The 24850-nt window shown below is 41.9% G+C and overlaps 1 protein-coding gene across 1 annotated transcript in view; it reads right to left on the bottom strand.

Annotated features, from left to right (window-relative positions):
- Positions 1-237: 237 nt before the first annotated feature.
- Positions 238-24850, bottom strand: part of erfl1 (Ets2 repressor factor like 1) — a 44070-nt gene continuing 19457 nt past the window's right edge. The window contains exons 2-6 of the mRNA XM_049583849.1: positions 9090-9163; positions 8225-8459; positions 6203-6380; positions 4445-4574; positions 238-2730 (exon numbers count right to left, since the gene is read on the bottom strand). Of these exons, the coding sequence (XP_049439806.1) occupies positions 1913-2730; positions 4445-4574; positions 6203-6380; positions 8225-8459; positions 9090-9150 (1422 nt within the window). The 5' untranslated portion in view covers positions 9151-9163 and the 3' untranslated portion in view covers positions 238-1912. The remainder of the gene's footprint in view (positions 2731-4444; positions 4575-6202; positions 6381-8224; positions 8460-9089; positions 9164-24850) is intronic.

Below are 24850 nucleotides of genomic sequence, written 5' to 3'. Positions count from 1 at the left end.
CAAATATTAAAAATACTGTGGTGTCCACCTTTCGTTTTGCTGCTCGATGTCACACACTGTGTACATTCAACAAACTCACAGTCAACAACAGTCCACTATCCAGAATAATGTTTATTGCTTTTGAAGATATTAATCTTTTTCTTCTTTTTTGCATTTTCCATTTTTCCTCTTTACAGTAAAACAAAGAGAGATGACAGGTAAAACCACTGCATTGTCATTTTTGGATGTGTACACACACATACACACACAAAGGAAACAGTATTTACAGCTGTTAGTTTCGTGAACTCCACGTGGAGGTGACTGGAGGCCTTTCCCGTAGCAACTCAACAAACATAGAGCTTTACATTAACTTTACAATAGAGCTTTCACAACTAATCGTATACCGCCACTGTTTGACAAACCATAGGCTATAAAGGCTATGAAGCTGTACAATATGGTGTAGTGTTCACTCTGTGCTGAGAGACGGGGCCGCAGGAGGGACGTTGGTCATTAGATTTGCAAACGTAAACAGTTTTCTTTTTTTCTTTTAATGTCCTCAAGCAAAACCGATTGCTCTGCTGCTGGCATGGACAAAAAGTACTGATTGAAAAATAATCAAAACAGATTTTCGGGGAAGGATTTAAAAAAGAAAATGCAAAGACCAATATTATTCACATTTGACTAATTACAGTACAGTTACACTGGGTGAATGCTAACTATAAAAATAAGTCTACCGGCATATTTTTTAACCCAAAGGGTTCGTACGTTGGGCGTCTGGCAAAAATGACCGAAGGGCACAATTAATTGGGGTCGAGAAAATCAGACACAATTCCCAGTGTGAACTCTGTCCTCATCATAGAAAAACATCTTCAGAGTGCAGATCGTCTGCCATTAATAATTTAAACTTTGATACACCTAAGCTTATAATTTTTCCAACATGTTTAAATACTGAATTAAATCACAACAATACAGCTAAATCTTATCATAGTGAATAATAATTAAATGTAATGTACACCATAATAAAATATATACACTGAAATATTCATACAAATTTCTAGGTTGGTCCGGCTCCCTCTGCTCTCTTTTTCTTTCCTTTTAGAAAATGTGCAGAAAGATACTTGAACCACAGGACAAAATAAATATTCACAGACTATCACAGGTAACACTATTAAAAAATATGGGTTTCAACATTTAAATTAACCTGCAAGAAACAATATCACATAAAAGTAAGTGCAAAATAAACTCAGGGGCAACAATTGTACTCACAGGATTACGGAGGAAGATGATGAAGGAGACATTGAGTGAAAGGACCACTGGGTGGCAGTATTTGACTATGTCTCAAAAGTCATAGTGATTATATATTTATATATATAGTCCAAATCTCAAGAATTACAGGACAAATCTGTAAAATTGGATCGATCTGAGCATTATTTGTTGTTCTGTTCTGTTAGTATAGGGATGTTGTTTGTTAATGTTTGTCAAGGCAGGCATTGCTGTGTTGCAATTTACCACCTCAGTGCCTTCTATCATAGCTCGGCTGCAGACAGCAAATTGTAGAGTCCTGCTGGCAACGCGTAAAACAAGTCTACAAAGCATGGAGCGATCATTTGGTGTGAGAGATCAAAACAGAAAGGACAAGATGGCGATGCAGACAGCCGATACTCTGAAAACTGTACGCCCCATATATTCTGAGATGGACGAGAGACGGTGGTGTAATGGACTGTGGGCAAGTTAAAAACTTACACAGCAAACAGGGAAACAGTAATTTCAGAAGTATAGAACATAACTGCCTTTCCTGGAAAAAAGTATCTATCGAAAGTGATTGTGGAGTTGACAATTTAACACAGAAAAGTGTCTCCGAGAAAAGAAAGAAGAGAAAAAGAGAGTTATCAGAGCACAGACGGGCAAGATGGTGGACGCGGGAGAAAATGTATTAGCTGTGTATCATTTTGAGAGTCTCTGTCTCCCTGTGTCTTTCATGCAGAGCCATGGAGGGGGAAAGTGACGGAGGAAGGGACGGGGGCGGGGGACTGATGGGCATCAGGCTCTTCAGAGGATGCGGGGACACTGTCGGGGGAAGAGAGGAGATGGGTGGCAGCACGCTCCCTTTCTTTCCATCCAGCACTATCTGTGATCGGGTCGCCAAGCTGGATTCCTTCCTGATGCCGAATTCATGCTCGTTTTCGTTCTCCGAGCTGCAGTCGCTCAGATCTGTGATCTCCAGGTCTGAGTCTGACTCTGGGTCCTGCTTCATCCCTCCTCTCCTCTCTGTGGGGCTCTGCTGGCCCGTCCCAGTCCCGGCTCCCACGCCGACCGCTCCCAGCCCCAAATTCAGCCCCACACCTGGAGTGTTGGCCTCCACCCTTTCCCTCTCCCCTATTGCCGCCCCGTTGCCAATGTCCGTCCGACCCATCGTCAGGGTCCCCGGGTACGGTGGCAGGCAGAGTCTGACTGGCTGACCACCCGCTGTGCCGTTTGTCCCTCCGGTTTGCCCTGCCGCTCCCCTCTCACCCCCACCTGCCTCTGCTGGGGGTAGCAGGGAGGAGAAGGGGTGAGGCAGCTGGGAAAGGCTGCTCTGCAAAGGGTTGGGGTAAAACTGGGAGGGGTAGAGGGAGCCAGGGGGCAGTTTGGGGCAGTTATTGAGAGAGAAGGCCCCTGGGAGGTAAGGGTTGAAGCCCCAGGGGTAGTCAAAGGGTGGGTTGCGAGGGTACGGGCCCAGCAGGGACGGGGGTTTGGTGTAGCACGGGGCACCTAGGACAGAGAAAATCCAGAGATGGAGGTTAGCTCTCAGAGGGGCCAAAGGTTTCTTGACATACAACATCCAAGAATGTTCACTAATTATGCTCATCGGTATTAGCAATTCTAATCAGAAGCCACAGGGGCCGATTCTGGCACGGCTGCTTTCAACAAAAAAAAAAAAAAACCTGATGGTTCATTTATGCATGCCAGAACTGAGCAGTGCTACCACCTCACACTGCCGAAAACCAGATGTGAACACAAAGATTCTGCACTGCAGCGGAAAAAAAAAATCCCATCAAGCAGAGTTTACATCCTCCAAACATTGTAGTATGTATTCTTGTATGTTAAAAAAAGGAGATGGGAAGCCACAGCTGCACATCATCACAGCGGTGACAGTCACCTTGTTGAAAAATGTAGCAGAGAAATAATAAAGAATGCATCAGCACCCTGGTCTGTGTGCTTCCAGAGGTTAAGCAACTGACAGGGAGGAAACTTGCAAACTGTCGATCTCCTGTTCCCTGAGTGTTCTCGCGTGTCACCGCATCATTTCAGATTAAGCAAAAACCTTAAGATGGAGGCAAATTAAATATAGCACCGCATCTTACTCAGTTCCTTGTGAGCATCGCTCGGTAACAGAAAAAAGGGGGTAAATTTGAGGTGATGCTGGAATTCAATTTTAATGAACAAACAAAAGCATTGCCTCACCACCTACTGTACTTCCTTCCAACTGACAACCAACTCAAAGATTCCCTCTCTCGGCTGCACCCTCCACCTCTCTCAGCCTTCCTCACTCTCTCTATCTCACTCTGTTATTTACTATGCAGGGCTAATTTGACAGTGGTGAAGTCTCTGCGTGCTGGGCCAGGAGTAGCTGGCAGACACATGAATATTGAATCAGTCAGGCAGGCCTCACTTGCTTATGAAAACACAGTAATGGGCGCCCACAGGCCACAAACTGAAGCCTGCACCCTCAATTAGGGCCTTCCTGCCTGGGAAGGGATTAGGACAGCAGGGACACATGGGAGGGAGAGGAGGGTGAGAAGGGAAGAAGGGGGGAATAGGACCTGAGGACAAACAGAGTGGGGGAGGAGGAGGAGGGAAGGAGGGATGGGGGGCAGGTTGTGTGATGAGGAGTGCATGTGTGTGTGATCTGTTTACACACTGCCTCTCCAGCTCTGCACATTCGCACACATTCTGATGCACGTAAAAAGAGCATGCAGAGGTGCAAACAAAGACAGATGCATTAACGCATATGCACTGATAATTATGTACACAAATTGATGCCGCGTTCGTCGACATGTAGAGAAAGAAGGGGACAAAAGCGGAGAACTGTGTTGAAAAGGTGGAAGGTTTCTCCAGCCTTCACCTTGTTTCTTACCACCGCTGAGATGCATAATTCACAAGCTAACCTGGTCTCTCTCACCTGAAGCACAGCCTCACTGCGGGCTGCGATGGGACAGCCATCTCTCTTATTTCCTTTAACAATAAATGTTCATGCCTCCCCATATCCTCATTCCTCTCCCCGCTCTCCTCTTTCCCTCTACCTTCTCCTCCTCCTCCCTTTGTTTAAGGAGGTCTGTTTGCTGCCTGTACGCCTCGTGCACCCTCAATACAAGCTGTCTCCTTCCTCACGAAGAAGGCTTTGTCTCTGGGATACAGAAAGATTCCTGCTTTTTGCACTGGCACTCAGAGTTTCTGACAAACTTTTCTCCCTCTATTAGCTCACCTGAACCGAGGAAGGGGAATGCATCCAGCCTCAGCTTGTCTCCTTCGGGCCCTGGTGCAGTGGTGCCTCGATCAAACAGGGATGTTCCCCTGCCAGAGTCTGGTAAACGAGGAAACAGGGACTGTATGGCCTGGGAGACGAAAAAGGGGAGAAATAAAAGAGAGTGGAAAAAGATTAAAATTAGTTTGCCTACTTCCCAAATAGAGCACACACACATTGCTATAAATCCACCCTGATGGCGCTGCTGCGTTGCACGGCGAGTAGTCGTATGTTGACAGCAGTGCCCTGCAGAGTGTGATGCAAACAGTGACAGAGTCGCAGCAAGGACAGGATAAAAAGGGGTATCGTGGGACTTGGGGTAAAAAGGGAGGTAGGAGGACGCGGAGGCTCAGAGACTCAAAGGCAGGAAGAGTACAGAGTCAAATGGAGACCAGCGATTAAGATTGTGGGCACAAAGGACAAATGACGAGGGGAGAGGGGGATTGTGGGCCTTCGTCCTGCGTGGAGGGACACAGGACGAATAGGACTGAGATCTGAGGGAATGACATCCGTTCAGGATGTAGAGCAGCTGTGTGTGTCGGTGCGCGCGTATCTTTTCTGTCTGTGCAAAAATCTGTGAAGGAGAAGGAGGCAAGGTAAAAATAAATGGAACAGTTGAATCTCAGGAATCAAGGGGACAGAGGGGGGATTTTGTTTCCCCCCTAGCAGGACTTTGGATCAATAGTATCTGTCACCCCGCAGCCCCAAGTTTGAAAGGTGAGACTGTACTCCCGAGCAGCAAGATCTGCGTTGCTTAACAAACCGCATTAATGACCCGCCATTGATCTGATCTGACGCGACCCCTTTGCTTTCTATTTCTTTCATTTTCAATCGATGACAGATGGATACGCCATCGGAGACGGGGATGAGAGAAGGAGGGGATAACGTCTTCTTTTGTTTTAAGGACAAGTTAAAACCGTCCTCCCTCCACTGTCTCCTTCAGAGTCTGTGTCTCCTTATCCCATCTTAAGGATGGCACAGACAAATGATGGATGATTCTCTCCTACTGTACTTTCAAGTTGCGTGTACTTTCTAGGACATCAGATGCTTAAAATAAAATTACCAATTACCATGTGCAGCCATATCCAAAATGCAATGTGAGATTTAACACATTTAAATTAATCTGTTCATTTTTTCTTAATATCTTTTCACTTTAAAAGTGAAGTTATAACATTATTTTTAGACTAAATTAGGACATTCTTCTTTCTCTCTGCGATCTTAAACCATTTATCTCCGTAAAAATTTTACAGTCTCTCTGGACAAATAATAAGTATTCTATTACAATCACTATTAGAGACGTGAATGAAAGATAGAAATGATGATTACCATCCATTCTCTTGTAAAAAGCGAACGCACAGCAGGGGCCTCAGAAATACAACAGCAAAATCACTAGACTGAAATGGATTTCAGTTACCTGAATTAAATCACTATTAATAAAAAATTAAGGAGTGGAGCACCGTGTCTCGCTGTTTCTTCTCCTTTTTTCTTTGGTCCAGTTTTCTCTTTTGTTAAATTCCCTGTGTATTTAAATGACATTTTCATTGCCACACACTCTAACATCAAGGAGTTAAATAAAATATGGGTATAATTTAGATTTCAGTCTGTATGTGTCAGTTTTTCTATATAATTTACACTTCATTATCTGCATATTTATCTTACAAAAAATACCTTCCTTTTCCATTTCCTCCCTTCCCAGTCCCTTCATCCTACCCTTCGTACCTCTGGGGTGCAGTCTGGTGCCGTGGAGCCCCCATTGAAGTGGTTCTGGGCCAGGAAGAAGGGAGAGTTGGCCATGTCCAGGATGGGGTAGTTCACCAACACCACCTTACTGAAGTTAAACTTGTAGGTGAAACGCTTTCCTTTGGTTTTGTGCAAAATGCGCTTATTGTAGTAATACCTGCAGAGGAGGAGGAGAGGATATCGAAGGAGGGATGGAGTGGGGGGGATAAAGGATAAAGGGAAAAGGAAGAGGAAAAGGAAAAGAGGAGGGAAGGATTAATATAATGCTCGCATCAAGGTTTTGTGTTTGAGCGCTAACAGAAACGAATAAGTAAACAACTTCAGCGCTGTAGGACAAGAGCTATGCTGATTTCCCACTGTTTTTATTCATCTCCGCCTTGCTCAAATCAATTCATGTCTGACTGCCTTGATTCAATACAATATGGTTCTTTAAAGGGAAATTTTATTCAGCTGTTAACAGACAAAAAGACAAAAAGCCGAATCCCTTTGAGCCTCAAACCCTTAACATAAAGTCAACGTTAGAACAAAAACAACAAAAGAAAATAGTACTTTCAGTGTTTGCAAAATTATATCAACTCAAAATCTAATATGGGTATTAGATTATGATATAATATGATATGGATTATGGCATTAAAATAAATGAAAAGATACTATTATGATCTTTAAAAATATTGATGCCATAAAATGAGTAAGTACGCATATTTTATACTACGTTAATAAAAGGATTTTATTCGGAAAAATATATATTTGTCACTGCTGGAGTGAAAATAATTTACTGAGTTTACCGATAAATGAGTTATTTCTTTGAATCATCTGAAGCAATTTGGGCTCTGAAACATGATATCCAACCCAGGTGATGTGTAAATGTAGATGACGCTGAGAGTCTGCCTCCGTTTTCAAAAGACAACAAGAGGAGTCTCCATGGCAACGACCTCAGGTGTCTCCCGCTGGGCATGTAGAGCCGTCGTCATGCCTGTTTCCTGTGCCACCCACTGAGGTGTCACAATGTACAGTCTGCCAGGATGCGGGGTTGATCAGCGGTAAAGGCAAAACATGGAGCCATCTGGATCAGGTAGAGGAGCCGAGCGCTCAGGTGGGGGTGAGGGGAGGGGAGGGGGCAAATTGAAAAACCTGCCGATGTCTTATCGCGAGACAGAAGTTTAAATCTCGGACGCCGTTTCTTTGAGCACTTCTTTGTTTTAAAGTGACCACAGTGGGTGCAGCGAATACAGAATGCATTAGACAACCTCAGCATTAAACACCGGTGAGCAACGCCTCATTATGCAGACGCAGAATATCAACAAACACAGCAGCATGTAAGTATCAGCATGTATCCACAGTGGCTGCGCCCAGTGCAATGATGTGTACGTGTTTTGCTTTGCGTGGCAATTGTGCCGTGGCCCTTAATTGAGCAATTAAGTGAGGCTAATTAAGAAGGCTAATTGTGGCCCCAGCCAATTCATAACAATTAGACTCTGACGACAGCCCCCATTAACAAGAGGCCAAAGGAAAGCAGAGGGAGGGGGGTGGGGTAGGGGGAACAAGTCGGGGTAGTGAGTATTTGCATAAGAGAACTGTGTGTGCAGTTGGGGGTGTAAACTGCTGAAGGTATGGAGTGTGAACGGTATTGCTTTAATCACCTTCGGCAAGTTCGGTGCCGAGCAGTTTCCCCGTACTCCACTCTGGAGAAGAAGTCCAAGCAATTTCAAACTGGGGCTTAATTTTGAAATCCCTATTGAATTTTTTATTTGGCAGCTCAATGGTGAACTTTCCATTAGGATGTCCACAGATAAGGAGAAATTGAGGGTATTGACGTTCCCCAGGAAAAGTCCCACCTTTATCTTTCCATTAAACCAACATGAAAAAGAGAGACATTAAGTGAGGACTCAGATAAACAAGAGTAAACAATTTATGTAAACCGTTGCGCGATAAACATCTTGATTTATCTGATACCAGCAGTGTTATTGCTTGACATTCAACACATCATGTACAGACACATACCTCAGCGCCCTGCTCAGCTTGTCGTAATTCATGTGAGGTTTGCATTTCCTTATCCCCCACAGCCGAGCCACCTCGTCTGGGTCCTTGATGACAAACTCTCCGTAGTCGCCCTGCCACGCGATCACCCCCTGATACTCCTCCTTCTGCAGCAGCTCCAGGATGAAGTGCCACAGCTGGATCTGTCTGGACCCGGGGCTCGACTCGGGCTTGTAGGCCCAGTCTGGGAAGGCGAACCCTGGGCAGAGGGAGCAGGAAAGAGGGGAGGATGAGGTTAGGGCCTGTCATTTGTCCCGCTGTGTGCCGGGGGGACCACTGTCTGGATGACTGATGAGTGATGGAGGTGAGGGATGATGTGTTTAATATCACAGCACGTGCCTTGAGCAATGTTAGTCTGCGCTAATGCCCTCTAGCCTCAACAGATTGGTCAGCGGAGTGATGACAGCTCGCTGGGAGAGATCTGATTGATGCTGCTCGGGCTCTAATTCTTAGAAGTCGAATGTATGCACATCATAGACGGAGTTAAGTAGCTTTTTTCATCCCACAGTGAACCTGGCACTAACTAGCCTTGTAAAAACATTAGAAATACAACCAATTACTACCAGAGACTGAATTTGTTTACCAATGTGCATGTGTATGGTTAACTTTTTTTAAAAAGCTGAAAGTTTTAGTTGCATTTTTAACACGTATCTCTGATTTTCGTGATGATGGTTATGTTTTTATCATAAACTGAAATTTGGCTGGTTACACTCAATTCACACACGTGACCTGGGTCAAGAATTAGAGATGTGTTTGAAGATGTGTGCATGATAAATTGATGCAAAAAAAGAAATTATACCCCTTGCATGAGCTTGATGGTGGGACTGACCTGGCGTCCAGAGTGCTGGCACCGGAGGGAGCAGCAAATCACTGACGCAGTTACAGTCCATACCTCCACAACACCTGGAACGAAACAAAGAGATGGCACAGAGGACAAAGACAGTCAGTAAACAATGATTACTTGACTTTGGCGTGTGAATTTGTACATTCTGAAAAAGGTGAAAACAGGAGGAGAGACATCTCATAGAAAAACATCTGCTAAAGCCAGACACAGCTAGCCAGCAGGGTTATTCCACTGAGCTGAAGTTGAAGAGTGTAAACTTTGTTGAAAATGGAGGTATTGCATAAGGGTCTAAGGGCGCAATATGAGTTCAAAAACATACTTTAAATCGATGTGAAATATGGCAAGGTTATGTTTCATATGTCTTTGGTAGAGATCAGGTGTTTGATGGATGTGATCTTGTGTGGCCACCTGCGGCTGTGTCTGATGCAACACGGTGGACATCCCAATAGTGCATTTATGAACAGGAGAAATTAAATAGACTTTTGAAAACCAAGTTAGAGTTGAGCCATATTATAAATTTAAAACAGGAGCTTTTAATGTATAATGTGGTTTGGCTATTCCTCGGTGGAGGTTTTAAATTCAAAAACGACACACTAGGGCAAAAATCTCTGTGTGCAACGTTATGTTCAGGTGCACTGCCACTAGCTGCAGAAACTAATATGGTCAAGGAAAGGAAAGGCTTTGTTCGTTACGCGATTTAGGCATTTAAACCAATGAAGATAGGGTAAATAAAAGAAACGCCTCACAGTGTAACCCAATACAATTCAGCATGAGCACAACTACAGCCTCCAAATTTACCATAAAGGTAAATCAACAGCCCATCTAAAACACCTCATTATAACCTTCATGAAGGAAGCAGGATTTATTCTATTATTGTTTTAGACTGCCTTAGTTTCACCTAGCTGCATTCAATAACCGACAAATGCACAAGGCAAGGGCGTAGGTTTCATTTCAACATTGGTGGCGGAGTCCACATGTGAAAGGGCGGCTTTGGGGTCCTCTGGCTGAAAATTTTGAGCATCATTTCCTGCATTCTGGTGATTTTTTATTCCCAAATCTGTGTTTTCTCTGCATCAATTAATAGTGTAAATGTCTTTAATCTTGTGAAAATAAGAGCCTCTGTTATGTTCATGTTTTTATTTGGGGAGACAAATGCACCGTTTTAAATATAGAGGGGTACATGTCCTCTGCGTCACCTCAAAATCTACACCTACGGACAAAGTATAAAGTGGCATAAAATGGAAATACTTAAGTACCTTAAAATCATACTTAGCACAATACTTTCAGTGCTTCCCACCACTGGTCAATAACAACAGGTTTTAATTAATATTTGAAATAAAAAAGACGCATAATAAGCTTCATGGTAGGTTACGTGATCATCTGAAAGTTAAAGTCAACAAATATAGTGATGAATATATTGATGTTCGCTGAACACTTTCATATTCAATATCACAAAGGACCAAAAAATACAAAGTGTATACAGCTGCATTCGACAAAAGTGATTAAAATGTATCTCTTAAACTCAAATCTGTCAAAGAAGTGTTTCAGTTTTTGTTTTTAAAGGAATATTTCACACACGTAATGACCATTTGTAAATCAGTCATGCCGTGTCACCTTGAATTTATGGAGAAAACTTTGTTTCTCTCACATGCCTCCTCGGAAAACGGGAAACATATTGATTATTGATTGATTAGGGACCACGTTACAACAGCAAAGCTATGTCAAAACATATGTTTACAAACTTTCACAAAACTCTTGCTGTATTATCCAAGTCTATGTTACAATTTAAAACTGAAATGAAAACGTATCTATGCTCCCTTCAAAGGCAGACGTGAAATTTTGTAAACATATGTTTTGATATAGTTTTGCTGTTGTTGAATGTGGATCCCAATCAATCAATGAATCAATATGTTTGCCGTTTTCCGTAGAGGCATGTGAGAAAAAGGTTTTGTCATGAATTTGAGGAAACACTGCATGACTAACTGATTTACAATTTTTCATTTTGTAGGTGAAGTATCCCTTTAATATCTCACCTGACATTTGTTTTTACAAAGACAGTGAGCAGCATACCTGTGAAGGCACCACAGGTATGCACGAAAACCTCGAAAAAACTTTTGACTTCCAATCTGTCACACTGTGTCACGCTCCCTTTTTTTTATACGCACGCAGTGTATTTGAGCACATCCCAAAAAAGAATGTGTGCGTTAAATGACAGCTGATAATTATAACGCCTCCGACAGAAACGCATATAGACGTCTGCTGACAGGAGGAGGTAAGGAGATTTTCAGTGTTTCCATGACGAGCGATGGGACCATGAGACGTGATCTAGTTTGGATATCACAGTTTCATCAGGGTTGTTTTACAAAGCTCAGATGGAAGAGATGCCCTGCTGCTACACTGGTATCTTTAATGCTGGCCTCTCTATCTCTCCCTTCACTCTCTGCCTCTATTTAATTATGCTCTGTGAATTTTGGATTTTCCCTCCAGCATTGAAATGGAACGTGAATTATTAAGGTGTGTTTGTATAAATTATTATTGCTAACTCCAGGCATTTCTCTCTCTCTCTCTGACCGACACCATCTATCTATCTATCCATCGCTGGCTCTCACCCTGCTTCTAGCCTTTGGATTGTGGCCCCTCTCACTCTCTCCTCCCTCTCTTCATCTTTCTTGTTTTCAAGCCGCTCCTTCTGTCTTCAAATATAGAGTTGGCATTCATCCTATCTCACTCACATTTTTTTTCTCTTCATATCATTCATGTTATTTCTTATTTTTTTATCTTCTTCTGTCGGCCTTGTGTCTTTGCCTGTGCTCACTTTCCCGTAATGAGTCAAAGTTATCACCAGGGTTCAAATAACAGTTGTGTCTTCACAAAAAGCTCCCCATTTTCATGTGGGATTTTTTTTTCTTCCACAAAACTATACAACACGTAGCCTGTTAGATCGTTTGTATTCAGCGCACCAGCAGGATATCAAAACCCACATTGGCCTTCGCACAATTAGAAACGGCTCTCTCTTCTGAAACGTCCTTCCATTAAAAGTTGATATAACCTGTACATCTGACTGAAGGCCTCAGTGGAGATTGGCTGTAGTCTTTAAAAAATAAGATATTCCTTGTGTTCGAGGTAGTAATCTATAAGTTTCCTCTTCCCTGTGGGCTACAGGTCATCAATACTGCATCATCTGTTACATTTGCCATATTCTCGTGGTCCGCCGCATGTATAAGCTCGTCTCCTCCGAGGATAACATACTATATGTGTGCTCCTATCTGTCAGGGTCTCGCCAGCTACCTCTCATACCACCTACACACCGCCTACATCCATATCCATCCTCCATTTTCCTATCCAGCAGCCTGAGTATACAGGTGAATCCTCCTTTCCTCTTTCCCACCTCCTTTCTATTCACACACACCTATCCACTGTCTGCTCCCCCGCCCCACCCATCTCCTTTTCTCTCCCTCTCTTCCTGCTCTGTGTGTTTTGCTTCGGCGCAGTAATTTTCCGTTTGATTTCGGAGGTAATGCATTTTTTACAAATCAAAGAGGAAGCCAGGCAGGCCCCCCTCCTCCTCCTCCTCTTCGTCCTCCTCCTGCCTCCCCTCCCTCCCTCCTCCTCCCCTCCTTCCCTTCCCCAGTCTCCCGTTCTCGCCCCCCTCGGCCCCCCAGGCCAGAGAGGAGATAAAGGAGCCCCCATCATTTCCTTGTTAGTTTTGATTTGGGCAGCGCAGGGCTTTCAAGTTCCCCCCATCACCCCCAGAAACATTATAACTAGCAGCCCAGGGAATACTGTTCCTCGTTCGCACACACTCTTACACACACACACACACACACACACACACACACACACACACACACACACACACGCACGCACAGACTGTCAGATACAGACACTCGCAGATTGTAATGGATTGTACATGCACAGTAAACACAGTCTCAAGCAGATATGCCACAAATACACAGGTATTCAGGTAGCCGACGCGCACACACAGTGAGGAGCAGCACACAAAGTAAGACATGGAGCCCATAGATATTGACTGAATCAATATAGACACACTAACACACATCTCACCGAGCTGAAAGAGAGAATGCACTTTGTTTACTGAAGACGGTGCTGATTGAGCGCAGAGATGTGCGCAGACAAAAACACAAATGCAACTGTGGACACAACAGTCCAAACAAAGGACCTCTCTCCCACAAAAGGCCACCTACAAAGTCTGGATGATGGATCACACAGTTACCGGTGACAATGGTAAATACATACAATAGAGGGCACGGTGTTGCCATGTACATTCACATGTTGACAATAGCACCTTCTCCACTCAAAGGAAACCTCAGCTGTGCTCCTCCACATGTTGTCGAGTGTGGGCCCACACTAGTTTTAGCAAACACACATCCCTGCTGAACCCTCTGGTGTGTTGATGAGTCAGAGGCTTTTGATAATTCATTGAGTTGAAAGAGTCGGCTGGTTTTAGTGACAGTTTAACTATGTTTTTAGGACACGACAACAAGGACGCAAAGGCTTCACACTCACATTAGGTCAATGGCTGGTCATGGCCGAAGTGTAATGTCTTAGAAAGTCTCAGAAAGGTCACTACACATCTTTAAAAATCATCTTTAATCCTGCAGTAAGTGATTTTGGGGTCTTGTGGGGAAAAATGGAAACAATCTGTAAACTCAACATTTACATATTTTCACCATAAGGTTGATATGGTGAACAGGTTAGCCCGCAGCTGCATATTCACACCTCCAGCAAACACAGAGCATCATTAGCATTCATTTGGAGCATTCATATTGACATGTATATATCATAATTATCATCTGGAGCAAACAAACACATCCTGCTGTTGAGTGCTGTGCAGCAAGTGCATGGAAAAGTTGTCTCTGTTCACCTTAAAGCCAGACTGGCTAGACTTGTACGTGTCTTTTTTGTAAGATATTTTTGGCTCTTTTTTACCGTTATTTGATAGGACAGATACAGCCTGACAGGGAAGAGAAGGTGGGGATGACATGCAGCAAAGGTCTGTGGGTTCAAATCAAACCCACAGCTGCTGCGGCAAGGACACAGCCTCTGTACATGGGGTGCCCCCTGACTTGTACGTATCTGCTTGAGCACTGTGGGTCAAACACTTGAGTAAAGTTTTTAAGCTACGTGTACTAAAAGAATGTTGTCTCTGGCAGGTAATATTACGTCTGACCCCACTTTTTATTATTTGAAGGGTATCAGCTTTTACCATCACACAGAAGATTCAGAGTCTCACAGGCTAGACTGAACAGGTTGAAGCAGTCTTTTGTTCCTCAGTCTGTCAACCTATTAAATCCAAATATGGCCTCTAAGTAGCCTCAGCGTACTTTGGTGGAACATTGAATGTAATATGAATGACTAATTTGTTGCACTGCATCCACTTTAAGTAATGTCTGATGTGATTCCTAGCATTTGTAGTGTGATTTTGTAGTTTGATTAAATGTTCTTTTTGTATTTATGTGAAAGAGTTGACGTCCTGGAACGCAAGACACATTTTAGATTTTTTTTTGACAATAAAGTGAAGTCAAATCAAATCAAAGTAAGTCTCAAATTCACTCCCTTTTAGCTCTATATTTCTCTCCATCTCATGAGCAAATATATGGTTGTTAAGCCGCTGAATGTTCCACTTCTGCTTTGTCTGCTGTCGATTATTGTTGGACAGGTAGTTTACAGTGGGTTTTAGAAGCCTTCTCACACACTCTGTGAGACTAAAGGAAACTGCACACTGTTCATGATTCTCTGCAGGTTCATCACTACATCACCCCTTTCACATTGTGTACAGTCATTTAATCATCTCTGAATATAAAAATATTGATTACAGCAGCATTGAACTTGTTTTTTCTTGATTTTAGAACTTTTGCTGTTTATACTTTTGTTGTCTTAAAGAATTTCCTAACTTTGGATCAATAAAGTACATCTGTCTATTCATCACTCTTTGTCTCCTTATATGTTTGTCTGTTTGCCTTATTTCTCTTTTCTTTTGCCTGTAAAGCATTTTGTCAGTTCTTTGTTGCATACTTGTTTTAGTGAAGTCACATTTTTATTAAGTTTATTGAGGTATATAAAGTCACCTGAATTTTACTGAATGAAATAAACCTGCTGAGGTAACACAGCCTGTCTGCTCATAATTAGAGTTGTTCTGTACTGATGCCAGTTTAGGAAATTAATCCGATACTGCCTGAAACACTGGATCGGGTATTGATGATGCACCTATCCGATACTAGTAATTTATCACTAAACTTTCAAGTAGTTACACACCCCGATAAAAAAATCAGTTCCTCTTTGCTGCTCTTAAACAGTAACCTACACAGGAAGTTGCCCGTCAACTGTTGTTTTAGAGCCACAAAAAAGAACTGATATCCGGTAAAGAGTGCAACATGAGCCATAAGCAAAAGTTAAGATCAGATAATAAGAGAAATTTCTATGGCATTTCTTCTCTGTATGTATTTGTACACGTTTTACAAAGGGTTTAACCTGAGACATGCCACACAATAATGAAAGCAATCATTGCACATCCATGCAGGAGTAGTAGTTTACAGCGAGCCCGCTCTCACTCTTAAGTCGTCGAAATCTGACACTTGAAAAAAAAACAATGAAAAAAACGGTCCCTTAACATAGGCATGATACACAGCCAGGTGCCGTTATAGTTTAACACGTCGGGGGGAAAGCAGTGGGACAAGGAGGAAAGTTAAGGTGGCGAAAGTCCGACAGCATGGCTCCAACAAAGACCGACTTTCACCCAAGAGAGTGGTGTTCTGGTACTGTAAGATTCTAAAGCCAAACCCTGTTATTTTTTCCTTGACCTAACCACGTGTTTTTGTTGTTGAAGGAAAAAAAATGTCAATTCGCAGTGTTGTACTGACGTAGCGCATTTATTTTAAAGAGACTGTATGTAAATGTTAGATTTCCTGTAAAAACGGAAGTGTATTTTGACAGAAGACAATGCATGTAACAGGCAGAACTTGATACAGCGTCCCAGACCATGAACAACCAACGTACTCCGGGTACCTTGCATGTCTTATCTAGACGTGGAAAGTCCATGACCAGACATCAATATGCGACGAGGTCGGAGTGAGAATTTGATACAGCTGTTAATTTGTTTTTTAACACAATGGATGAGTAGTTGTTAACAGCCAATACGCAAGTTCAGGTATTGGAATCGGGAAGGCAAAAATGGTATCCGAACATCTCTATTCGTAATCATGAATAAGTCAGGGTTAAGAGTTTTTAAAAAACATGTGGAAAGCTATATGAAATTAAGGTCATTAGTTTTAGTTTTAGCTGCGAACTTGATGCAACATTAGTCTGGCAACAAAATATTGTCCAGGAAAAATGGACCAAAACAAAATTAGAAGCATTTTCAAAAGAGTTCATAAGCCAGAATTTGATGAGTTTTGGGTGTTTAAAAGAGATTTGTAAATGGATGCGTATTTTGAGTGCAACATCTTACCAAACACGACTTAAGTATACATACTGATAGAAGTTTGCAACCAGGCTGGTAATCTATAGGACCAGGCCCGTCAACAGAACTGGCACAGTTGTGGAGGTTAGTGGGCCACTGACGGGAGCGAAAAGGAAACAGTGTGCGGAATATACTGTAGTACCAACTATGTTTTGAAATTCTGCAGAGTGACTGGGGTAGAGGGAGGAAGGGGGGCAGCCTGACATTCAGGCAACATTATATCTCCAGTGCTGTCTAAAGAAGGAAAGAGTGATGGGTCACGATATAAAAAGATAGAAAAATATGAGAGGCATGAAGAGTCTGGCCTCTCCCGCTTTCTTTTTCCACTAGATGAAACGGGCTCTGTACATCTGTCTCATCTTCCTTTTTTTGGTTGCCCCTGAAAGAGGCCCAACTGAACCCTCTCTCTCTCCCTTTCTCTATACTTGCCTCTCTCCCGCTATCTCTGTCTTTCCCTCTCTCTCTGTTCCTCTCCCTGGTTAGCTCTGACACACTGGTCAGCCTCAGGGTGGAAGAACAGAGGGACTCTGCTATGGGTTTGTTAGAGGAGATGGAAAGAAGGAGAGAGGAGAAACAAGGAGGGGAGAGAGAGAGAAGAGAAGGAGGAGGATGAGGAGGAGGAGGAGGGGGAGGTTTGGTCAGGAAGAGGGAAAAAGAACCTGTCCATCCAAATGTTAAAGAGAAGAGTCAACGTTAAATCAAATGTTATCACTACAATGCCCTGTAATTCTTCTGATTGAGCTGAATGGCTTGCCTAAATTATGAAATAGCATTTCCAATTGGTCATACAAGAGGAAAAAAAATGAATTATTTATAGATGTTTTTTTAATCAAGTTGTTTTATATCAGGTTTTTAAAACATATTTTACCTCTAAACATATAGCATAATATCTATCTAATCCTAAATATCTACTTCTTTCTTGTACAAAAAAAATAAAATTGGTCCCATGATATGTGAGTATGGAGTTTAAGATATGTCTTAACGTTTGCAAATACATTTTTTTTTTAAACTTTGAACTCACCCAAAACTTCAACAATTAGCTGCCCTTGTAGATCCACTGACGTGTAAAAATTTTGCAAAAAAAAAAAAACAGGGCTGTCACTATATATGAAATACACTGTAAAACTCAAGGGATTAAATGTGCGCTGAGAAACAGATTCTATTGTTTAATTTACCTTATATCACATGTCTGTCTTGGGACTAGAAATAAGTGTTCTCTTAAATTTAAATTTGTGTGTTTCATAGATCCATAAATAAATCAAGTTCAAGTATTAACAAGTTAAATTTAAGACTTTGTAAGACCTTTTTAATACCACTTTAAATAAAATTTAAGACCAAACCTGCGATGGAAGTAGAAACCGTAGAAAGCGTAGAAAGTCAGGTTAGTTACTTTGGTGTGGCACGTAGCTTTACAAAGATAATATAAACAGAGGAGCATTATCATTGGTCTTTCCTGGCAAACAATAACTCACGTCATCTTAAAAATATGTCAGCGACCAACCTATCTGTCCTTTTCCAAATCTCCTGCACGCAGGGTCTCTACAGGTACAAATAAGTTAAATTTAAGGCTTTAAATCTAAGGCCTTTTTTTATACCACTTTAAATGAAATTTAAGACCAAACTTGTGATGGAAACACACACCAAAAGAGAAAATATACTCTTTCCAAGTAAACAAATTGATGTTGATTCAAAATGAACAGTCAAAATGACCCTGATGATACTTCCTGTGCTTACGGCCCTGATCCCCATTTTACCACATTTGAAGCACCTCGACATACGGCGCAGTTTGCTTCGTAAACATTCCCAGGCTCTGGCTTTAATCGCCACAAGTAATAGTTGTTATTCTCTTAAGTTGTTTGTCCTTACACTTGCATTTTCCCATTCTTCCATAGCTTTCAAGGTCCTGGTTTAACAGTGCAGACTCATTGCGTGATGTGAAGTGTGTGACGGGGCAAAAATAGGGGCATTGTGCACATACAGGTGTGTTGAAGTACAGTACGCCATCTAATAGTGTTTCCCTCCCGTTAAAATTATGTTTCCTATAACACCAACACCAAAAATTGTATCTGTGATGTGATAAAAAATCACATCACCGATTGCTTACACCAACACTACACTGGCCTATACCTCTGTTGCACCTACATTTCCACATGTTGGCTTCTTTGTACCATGAGCTCTATATAACCTACACACAGTACATCATACTGCCATATGACAGACTGAGAATTCAGTGCAACGCTGTAATAGGAACAGACAGCAGTGCAGTACTGTCAGTACATTTAACCAAGATGTATAGTTACAGGAGTACTGAGGCTCTGTGACTCTGCTTGTTCTCCCACAGAGCACCCATTACTCCACACTGCAGGGGCAAAGCTAATACTGAGTCCTTCACACCGAGAGACAGGCCATCACCTGACAGAGCTGCCAAAACAGAATATCATTCAGTGCGGTTCAGTTAGAAATAGCCATACACACTACCTGTACCAGCCGATGTGGTAACGGTGAAGCCAATGTGATGTTTAAATGGATAATAGGCTTGAATATATGTTTAAAAACTCAGATGTATGACAAATGACAATTATTGAGCCTGTAAGTGAAACAGCTGAAAAAAATGGGAAACATTTCTTCCCACTATAAAATAAATTGGTCCAATAACAGACCTCAGTTTCAAGGTTTAAAAAATAAGGCTGGCATTATAGTATATTGTACTTCCTGACAACGAATCCCATGAAAAGACCAAAACTGGCAAGGCATTAGTCTTACTCTGTAGCTTCTCAACCCAAAAGCCAATTCATCCCTTCTGAAGACATCATCCTTTAAAAATTGGTCTTAAGTATTTCACATATTTAACAGGCTGAGAAATTTCTTTTTTTTGCCAAATTTTACCCAAACTGGAACACATTAAGCAATTGTTGGGGTCTATTTTCAGCCATGGATTGATACACATTTGGTGACCCAGTGAGTGTTTATGGTACCAGGAGAGAGTATGGCTATGTGGTGGCTGTGTTCAGTTTAACAGAGGCATAGATTTCGGGGGGGACACAGGGCAAATGTCCCCCTCAATATTTAGAACATGTGCATTTGTCTCCCCCCAGAAAAAACATTAAAGAAGCAGAAGACTTTCATTATAACAAAATTAAGGACATTTAATTAGTGTCTGGCTCTGTCCTAAAATTCAAGCATACTGGGTAGACATTCTACAGGATATGGGGAAAATTCTTGGTGTTGCTTTGTGTATGAATCCTGTCTCTTTACTCCTGGGTCACCTGTGTCAAGATGCTATTGTTGGATAAGTGACAAACCACCTTCTAAGGCAAACTGGTGTAAGATAATCATGTAGTGTTTTCCTCTGGAATACCTGACCTGTTTGCTTCACTCCACAAACTACACTGTGGCTTCAACACTTGCAAGCATTTTGCTTGATTGACTTATAGATGCTGCACCTATGGATTGCACTGCTGTTTTGAATTCATATCTTAATCTTTGTTTTTATTCTTGATGGTTGTGCAGACCAGTGTTGTGCTGCTCAAAAAGCCAATAAGTATACTTGACAAAAAAATACTTTTAATTGATGCAGAAAAGGCACAAATATTCACTGGAATGCAGAAAATAAAGTGTTTGAAAAACATTTCCAACACCCCCGAAATGTGAATTAAAATGAACATGGCAGTTCAACAGTGTATCTCATTTCTTTTTTTTTTTTTGTTTTTTTTTTTGTAAATAGACTTTATTTTGATTTTTCCATTAAGGGAAAAGGTGCAGAGTTACAGTTGACATCAGCCAATCTAGTCTTCTGTATTCACAGTCTAGCAAAGACAAATCAATATACAGAACAGAATGTGTGCAAGATGTAAGATTATGAAGAGATCAGATTGTAAATTCTCTTCTTTAATGTCTCAATGCTATAATTAAAGTGGTTAAAGGAGCACCAGTATATTGTGATATTAAGGTTTAACTCAAGCAAAGACTATGTATCCTATAAAAGGGGACAAAGTTGTATAAAACTTTGCTTGAGATCCTCCTAGTGAATATCATCATCTCTCTGATCTGTTGTGTAAATGGGGGAGGCTTTGTTGAGTTCCATTTGAGTAAGATGAAAGAGTAGTAGTAGATGATAGAGGCACCGATTTGTATCTTTTCTGCATCAATTAAATGTCTTTAATTTTGTCAAAATGCACATGTTTTAAATACTGAGGGGAACATTTGCCCTATGTCCCCTCTCAAAATCTACTCCTTTGTTAAAATGAACATAGCCACCACATATCTGTACTCTCTCCTGGTGCCATAAACGCTCACTGGGTCACCAAATGTGTATCAATCCTTGCCTGAAAATAGATACCACCAATTTGTTCCAGTTTGGGTAAAATTTGCCAATATTTAAGAAATTTCTTAGTCTGTTAAATAAGTGAAATACTTGAGACCAATTTTTAAAGGTTGACATCTTCAATAGGGATGAATTGGCTTGGTGCTGAAAGGGTAGAGAAGTTGTAGAGTAATGAAAGACTAATGCTCTGTAAGTTTTGGTGTCTTCATGGGATTTGTCATTAGGAAGAACTTTACATAATTATCTCCCTGCTTTATTATTTAAGCCTTGAAACAGAGATTTCTTTTAAGACCGATTTAATTTATTGTATTATTTCAGTCATGGGCTCAATAACTGCGCAATTTGTTCCAGTTTGGGTAAAATTTGCCAAAAAATTTAGAATTTTCCTAGTCTGGCCAAGACAGACGCAAGTGCTATAGTTATTCTGATGTTATCAATCATTTTCAGATACACTGAAGGAGAAATAAAGGCACACAAACTTAAAAAGGATCAATGACAGAAAGATAAATATAGAATATCACCAGCCTGGTCCAATGAAAGTCCAGTTTCATTCATGTGAAGAAGTTTTGGAGCTCTAATGATTCAGGGTGATGTTGAGCCTGTTCGGGTCATAAATGGGATCTTCTGATAAATAAGGAAACCTGCTTTTTGGAGGCTTTCATTAAAGGTGGAGAACTCCAACAAGTTTAAGAGGAGGTGAGTGGAGATGAGGATGTGAGCGCGTGAAAACGGTATTAGTGTGGTATGGAACGCGGGCCTTAAGAAAATAAGGAAAAGAAGGGGAAAAAAGGATGAAGAAAAAAGTATCAATCGATAGGGTTAAATTATTCATCGTCATTAATTATCGATCGCTCTCCGCTGCCGGCTCGTCCGCCTCGCGCCAGAGTTGAAAGGAGGGAAAGCGCGCTTTATTAAAACCGGCTCGAGCCTCATTGTTTCATGTCCCGCGGCAAAGAAAAAGCTCGAGTTTGGCTCTGCCCGCGCCAGTAGAAAATACACACACACACACACACACACACACGCACACGCACGCACGCACGCACGCACACACACACACACACACACACACATTGCTCCACCTCCCTCTTTTACGTTCTCCTTCTCTCCTGCTCGCGCTCTCTCTCCCTCTCTCCGGACGCGCGGGAGGAGCTTTGGGGAGCCTCGCGCGGTGTTCACGGGGCGGCTGTGTCTCGCGTGGATCGATGAGGGATCAATGGCTCGCGCTGACTAATAGCCAGAGAGCGCCTTTGATCTCGCGGCTGAGAGATCAAAACCTGCGCGAGAGGGAAGAGAAATAGGAAAAGAAACTGCGCCGGCGAGCTGACCTTCACACACACACACACACACACACACACACACACACACACACACGTTTACGCAAAAAAAAAAAAAAAAAACACGTAGCCGACGCACGCGCGCAGCTTTTAGGAATTTGACTGCAGGATATCCTACCAGCAAACAAACGATGAGAGAAGCATCGCTAACGAAACTTCTCGATGCGAATATGCATCGGACACACTTAGAATAATAACCCATCTGTCTATAGGCCGTGACAGATATCCTCCACACTGTCTCCTCGCACGCGGACGCGCACGCGCGCGCCACCTTGCTTCTTAGGCCAAGTTGTTGCTCTTGATTTTGACTTCCTCAGACAAGGTGATACGGCGAGAACAAGGAAACCATCTGTTGTTTCCAGCGAGCAGATGAGTGTCCTATGGGCTCAACTTCACGCCTGTAGAGACCGAGGAGGTGTGTGTGTGTGTGTGAGTGTGTGTGTGATGGAGATAAGGGGGGAGGAGGTTGCAATATCTGGGAAAGAGTTTGAAAAAGGCAACAAAATTGTCTTAAAATGGAGGTAGGCTAATTTTGTTTTGGAGATTGTGAATAAATTGCTTAGAACAACTATAGTTCTGCAATAAACTAGTGATACAAGATCACTAGAATTTACTTTTACACACTGTATGAATATTACAACAATGTAGTTTCCCGTTTAATGTCCTGTATAGGATCCTGGGAGCCTTTTAACAGTCCAAAAAACACACAGAATTGCCATATTACATTGATAGTCAATGACGCCTCCTAAAATTCTAATGTTTGCTTATTAATATAACTCCTGATCCCCTCCTGAGACTTCAGCTTCTGTTTAGTACACATTTTTAATGTCTCCTGGCTATTTGGGATCAGTAGGACCTGATAATTATAAAAAAAAACCAGACACTGTCTATAAACAGGAAGAAGTATTGATGAGAAGAAATGATGTCCTCATTTGGGGACGATGGGATTATCTTAGTGGACACAAGTGTGTAAAGTATAAAACTGATGACCTGTTGTGCAAAAACTAAATTACAAATAATGCAACAAGTCTAATTTAGAAACACTCTGTGAATTTTCCTTGATCCATACCTCAAGCTAGGACTGTAATTTTGTCTGTAGGAACAGTCCGTTGCACCTAATTGGTCCCAATGTCCTCAAACGAGAAGATAATAAAAGCTTGTTACTGTTGCTAAAATTGGTCATATTCGTTGCCACATCAACCAACAAACATTCTCAATGATAAATTAACAAGTTTCAGCCATTGAATGTGATCAGGTTTTGGACCTTGTCCATTTTTGTGTCAGGATCGGCTGCAGACTGACTTGGCAGAGATGGCCGCTATCTTGTTTTTACATGGATGAGTGTATTGTGCCTTTGCTGCCATTAGATGGCACAAAAAGTGTCCACGTACAAGGACAACAGGTCTGAGTTAAGCAGAATGAAGTATAAGATGCAACAAACCCAGAATGTGATGTGAGGTTAAATTTCAGAAGTCTGACACATGAAATGACACATTAATCTCAAGCCAGGGAATGGGAGGTCATTCAATACTTCTCTGCATATTGGATTTGGAATAAGGAGCAATATATTATCATGACACATGCAGCACTCCGGCCTGTGGGACCCGAAAACAACGAGAAACAAAAGCACATTTCAAACAGAACACAAGGGTTAATAAACCCCTTATCCGTCACTAAAACTCCACCATCATCCCTTGCAAAGTAGCGTCTTGTTTTCCACACTTTAACCTGAGGAAATGCACTTCTCTCCCTCTCCACTCATCCTCATCACCCTCTCTCTTTATCCCCCCCACCATTCACCCGCACCCTCCCCTCTCTGGTCAGTGAGTTACTCTCTCTATCGCTCTCACTTCCCGAATTAACCACTCAAGAAGTCACCACCGACTCAATCAATAGCTCATACATAAACCCTGCTATAATCGCTCCCCCAGCCTGTCTGTCTGCCCCCTCCCTCTCCTCTCGCTCCCCTCCCCTCTCCTCACCCTTTACCCCCTTCTTCATTCAGCTTCTAACTGACACTCCTCCCGTGTCCCACTGTTTGTCTTTTTTTTAAGTCTTCATCCTGTCCTCTAATTATTTCTCTCCTCTCATATTCGAGCCTCTGTCATAAACACAAAGGGGGGTGATTGTGCTTCAAAGAGCCTGACCTCGTGTAAATTTGACCTAATTACACAAAGGGAAATGTCTCTTCTCTAAAAGTTGTTCCTGACCTCAACCAAAATAGCACATACTAAACGTGTAATGCAGCTCTCCAGGCGTGGTCACATTTATTTTGCACTTATCTCCCATATATAAAGATGTCGCTTTTTGTACAATACCGTAAAAGATTTTGTGCTTAGAATTTGGGGAATTCTAAGACTTTCCTTTTGCTTTTATTTCATTTACATTAACCTTAAAATGAATCATATGAATAAACAACTTAAGAGTACAATGATTCACAGAGGCAACATTTTAAATAGGGGCCACCTTGAATCCCTCTCTCAAAATCCAAATGCATAAAGATGCATAAATGAAAAATAATCACATCCCATCTGGACTTGTTGTGAATCTTTTGCTGAATACTTAGTCTGAAATGTGACCTGGTGCTACTCTGGGAGTGTTTTTAACT

This window comes from Epinephelus fuscoguttatus, linkage group LG8, assembly GCF_011397635.1.
Source record: "Epinephelus fuscoguttatus linkage group LG8, E.fuscoguttatus.final_Chr_v1".
Lineage (NCBI taxonomy): Eukaryota > Metazoa > Chordata > Actinopteri > Perciformes > Serranidae > Epinephelus > Epinephelus fuscoguttatus.
This window is presented reverse-complemented; position numbering and strand designations above follow the sequence as displayed.